Below are 4,241 nucleotides of genomic sequence, written 5' to 3' on the forward strand. Positions count from 1 at the left end.
AGGGTTAGGCGGATACCATGTAGAGGAATAGGATGCAACTTTCAATGTATTGATGGGTGCATATGCACAAGTATATATAGTACATAGGGCAAGTCATATACTCAACTATACACAAGGAGGAGACTTGGAGTACAAGAATACACGTGCTAAATACATATCTCAACAAGATGCAGCAATCTTTGTGAGATCCGGCGTTCGCCGGTCGCGTTTCCGAGAGGGGAATCGAGCTGCCGTAACAGCAGCCGGCGGTCGCCACCGGAAGCGGAGGGAGGTCCATGGTTCAGCGAAAGAAAGGTTTGGTACCCCGGCTGTCTCCATGCAGAGATTCCTTTAGCCGCTTTTGCTTTGGTTGGTGACCACGTACGTGTTTTCTACGTTTGATCCAACTGTCAAAAAAAATATCTAAACCTAATTACAGAGTTAAGCGGCAGAGGAAGGAAGCGATAGATCGATCGTTTGATTCCTCGATCCCGGGCGATGGAGGAGCTGATCAGCAGCGGACTGGCGGGGATGGACATATCCATCCTCCACGGGGGCGAGGGCGAGGGCGAGGACGAGGGCGAGGATGCCAGTGCCACCAGAGAGCAGAGGGAGGAGAAGATGAAGGATGTGAGGAGGGAGAACCATGATGAGTATATTAACAGCACACCTCCTCCATGTCCATGTCCGCCGCCGCCGGCAGCGCCGGAGACGACGACGCAGGAGGAAGAGGAGGAGGAGGGGGTTTACAGGGAGGAAGATCGGATCGCCAGGTACCGCAGGCTGTGGGAGAGCCGCTTCGCCGGCAAATTTGGCTCCTTCGACGACCAGAGTAATCACCTCTAGCTCCCCTATTTCGCTCGCATCACTACCTATTTTTCATCCATTAGATTGTAGCGAGGAAGAAAACAACTGCAATTTCATTCGTTCACGGGAACTTGCTCTACTGATGCTACAAATCCACCTCACTCATATATTAATTACGATCAGTTATTAACTGTGTGCAATGTTCTTGTTAATGTAGAAAAAGAGATCAGAGACCCTTTCTAACCAGCTTTATTTAGCATGGTGTGTCTTGTTTGCTGATAACAACAAGCTCTATGCGTTCCCGTGACACACAGTTTAATTTTGCTTCCTGCCATGCAGCAAGTCTTGGTCCCACGCGCTTTACATTCGGATCCATCCCGAGCTACGCGAGACCTCATTGTACCATGCAGATCTTCAGCGTTCGGGTGGCTGACCTGGAAGACGGCCTCCAGTGGCCGCTGCATGTCCACGGCCTGGTCGCCGCCAGGGACACCTCGGATCACAATCGCAACTTCCTCTTCAACCGCACCAGGGATAACTGCCAGGTCCTCACCCAACAGGCAAGCACCGTGCATCATTTGTTGTCTCTTGTTTTATGTTAAAATATATTTCCTCTGATTCTTCATCTTCATCGAGTTGGATCATGAATTTGATATATTCACCATATTTCTCGTCTTCGTTACATGATAGTCTGTCAATCGTTTGGTTGACATGTGTTGCTTGCATTGCAGGATCCATACCTACTGCTGACAGGCCCGTCGCGCGCGATCGTGATCATCGACCCGATCACGATTGAGTTCCAGCTGAAGGTGAAGAGCAAGATGTACCCCGAAGAGGACGAGATGCTGGCCTTTGGGATCTTCAACTACCCCCAGACCTACCTTGCCACACATGTGATCCGCTCTCGTATCCTCTGCGACCGGTGCACGATCGAGCTTGCCTATGCGCCGCTGGACCCCTCGGTCGAGGCGACCGTCATCGGTGTCCGGATCATCGACGGTGTCTGGCCAGAGGGTCTCCGAGGGCGCGTCGTCACCGAGGTCACAACCGTGAGGGAAGGGGAGGTGCTGCTGCTTGACTCCCGGGACGGGAAGATGCCGATCAGCCCTTCGACCGGCGTGGTCGAGCTCTCGAGGCGCGTCGTGTCAGTGGACCTCGAGGGGGGGAAGCTGGTTGTCTCCGTGGTGGCGTCCCCTCAGACCGCTGGCAAAGAAGACGGCGATGATGGTGGTGGCGCTGCCGTCGTTGTTGCGCGAGGCGAGGCCGTGTTCGCGCCGAAGAGGGCCGGCACGAGCAGTGGCACCTGCGATCTTGGCTTCTGCAAGGTGGAGGTTGCTGTTGCATGGTCCCTTGTTTCGAGCTTGTGGAATGAGCGGCGCGCCCTCGCGAAACTCGCGGAGGAGAGGCCATGAATGAGTGTTCTTTGTGTTCCTGTGTACTGATCTGCTCACAGTTGATCTAGTCTGCTAGTTTATTCAGTCTACTTAATTACTATATGTTGATCTAGTCTGCTAGTTATTCAGTCTTCTTAATTACTATATGTTGTGACTGGTGAACTGATTCTTCGTTTTGTGTTGACATGCACCTGGACCGTCTCTGTTTTTCACTTGTCTTTGCTCAATTATAAGTAAGTTTTGTGTTGACCTACTTTGGTTTGTTACCTGTTGGCTTGCAAGAAGTAAAACCTGAAAGATGCAAGTGTTCCTGCAAAAACATACACATACAGTGATAAGTGCAGATACAGGAGAAAAAGCACAAGTCTCAGCACAAAATCCACTCATCATGTCATTTCAGGTTTTGCACTACAACATGACATCCTGGCATTGCATTGCAGGCTTCTACTTTCAGAACAGTAAGATGAGGCAATACAAATGATAATCATGAACTTCCAAGGAACAGAAAAACAGATTTGCACCGTCGGTGCAGCGAAGCATGACACATGACTCAAATGTCGCCGGTCTAGTTCCCCTATATCTCCGCCATCAGGTATTTGCATTTTCACCGGGCTGCATATCTTGCCCATGACAATCCTAGAGACTATCACACAGGTTAGAAGATACCTGCATATGCACTGTCTGCCTCATCATCATCTTCTCTGCATAGGCTTCAGCAGGTCTTTGAGAGTTCCCGGCCGCCTGGCGTCCTTCGCTTGCGTCGACTCCTCGGCGCCACAGCTGCAGCTGCTCGTGTTGAGGTTCGCACCGCAGACAAGGCACAGGCCCTTGCAGGTGCTGCTGCAGAAGGCGCCCAGTGTGATCTCCAGGTGGATGATGTCCCGGAGGTTCTTCGAGATGTCGATCTCCTTCTCCCCGGCAGGGAAATGCAGACGGTCATCCCAGTCTATGTCTTCACGTCCTCGCTGCCAGTTATCGAAGGGAACTTGGTCCTGTCTTCCTCGTACACGGTGCCGAGGTCGATCGCATCAGGTTCCTCCACCGGGTCCTCTGTCAGTAGGAGGGACAAGTTTGCGAATATGCCTTCAGCAGCTGGCTCGGCACACCTGAAAAAGGAAGCATGGTCATAACGGGTTTAAGAACCAAAACACTGTTAAGTTGTACCCTCAAATCAGCCAAGTCGAAATTCAGGCCATAAACAGAATTAATGCTAGTTTTATCAGGAGAAGAACTCTGCTGCGGTTCTTCCAAAAAGAGTCAACTTTGTTGCAATTAACTAGAAACAGAGTATTTTCGTATCGACAATGCCAAAATAGATATCCCCCTTTAACATCCAACAATGGATCTAATGACCAATAACAGCCTTGATAAGATCACTGAAGTCAGATGTAGCTACATCAGTTGCGGTACTAGAACCAAAGTATCTCCATGTTTTACAATTTAGTTGAACTATAACTTACTGCTGATCATCTCTGGCAAATGCATCGGTACATGCCACCATGCCAGCTCCAACTTAAAGATCGGTATGATTCCTTTGAGATCATCGGACTATGCGATGCGAGTTTACCCATATAGCCAGATTACCTTGGTCGAACTAGCTAGCTGTAAAATGTGGCAAGGGACATGGTTTCAGAAGCGCGGCGGTAACAATGGGGTGGTGCTAGTGATTCGGGTGGCGGATGATTGGTCATTGCTAAGCAGCTAGCACGCAATCAGAGCTATGATATACTGTAGTAGGATTCAGAATGGCGGTGTCAAGATTTTCTGAAATTTCTTCTGTCCATGATGCATTGCAGACAGACATACATACAACAACAGCAGATAAGATGAGACGAGACATACATACAACAACAGCAGACATACATACAACAACAACAGACATACATACAACCATAGTTTCTAACGCCTCTCAAGCCCATAGTTCAGTGTCCTCCTCCACACTAGATGATTCCCCTCGTGCTTCCATGGAAACGCTAGGTGACATGTAGATGTAGCTATATAATATTGTTATTATACGTCCACAAAAAACCTATTAAGCTAGCAACTTAAACGTTCACAGAA

At 49.4% G+C, this 4,241-nt stretch overlaps 2 protein-coding genes across 2 annotated transcripts; one reads left to right on the forward strand and one right to left on the reverse strand.

Annotated features, from left to right (window-relative positions):
- The first annotated feature begins 477 nt into the window (after window positions 1–477).
- LOC109787278 (uncharacterized) lies at window positions 478–2,287 on the forward strand. Its single transcript, XM_020345835.3, has 3 exons — window positions 478–664; window positions 1,126–1,346; window positions 1,518–2,287. The coding sequence occupies exons 1-3, from the start codon at window positions 478–480 to the stop codon at window positions 2,196–2,198; spliced, it is 1,089 nt and encodes a 362-aa protein (XP_020201424.1). The 3' UTR covers window positions 2,199–2,287.
- Window positions 2,288–2,872: 585 nt separating this feature from the next.
- On the reverse strand, window positions 2,873–3,681 carry LOC109787279 (large ribosomal RNA subunit accumulation protein YCED homolog 1, chloroplastic-like). The gene is made up of 3 exons (XM_073502276.1): window positions 3,641–3,681; window positions 3,139–3,286; window positions 2,873–3,088 (listed from the first exon to the last, which is right to left on the reverse strand). Exons 1-3 carry the CDS (start codon window positions 3,679–3,681, stop codon window positions 2,873–2,875), a joined length of 405 nt encoding a protein of 134 aa, XP_073358377.1.
- Window positions 3,682–4,241: the final 560 nt, after the last annotated feature.

Source organism: Aegilops tauschii, chromosome 6 (genome assembly GCF_002575655.3).
Source record: "Aegilops tauschii subsp. strangulata cultivar AL8/78 chromosome 6, Aet v6.0, whole genome shotgun sequence".
Taxonomy (NCBI): domain Eukaryota; kingdom Viridiplantae; phylum Streptophyta; class Magnoliopsida; order Poales; family Poaceae; genus Aegilops; species Aegilops tauschii.

Coding starts and splice junctions, on each gene's coding strand:
- LOC109787278 (XM_020345835.3), top strand. CDS start 478: ATGGAGGAGCTGATCAGCAGCGGACTGGCGGGGATGGACATATCCATC. Junction 665..1,125: donor CACACCTCCTCCATGTCCAT/GTCCGCCGCCGC, acceptor CCTGCCATGCAG/CAAGTCTTGGTCCCACGCGC. Junction 1,347..1,517: donor GCCAGGTCCTCACCCAACAG/GCAAGCACCGTG, acceptor CTTGCATTGCAG/GATCCATACCTACTGCTGAC.
- LOC109787279 (XM_073502276.1), bottom strand. CDS start 3,681: ATGGTGGCATGTACCGATGCATTTGCCAGAGATGATCAGCA. Junction 3,287..3,640: donor TTTGCCAGAGATGATCAGCA/GTAAGTTATAGT, acceptor TTCCTTTTTCAG/GTGTGCCGAGCCAGCTGCTG. Junction 3,089..3,138: donor CGATAACTGGCAGCGAGGAC/GTGAAGACATAG, acceptor GCCGGGGAGAAG/GAGATCGACATCTCGAAGAA.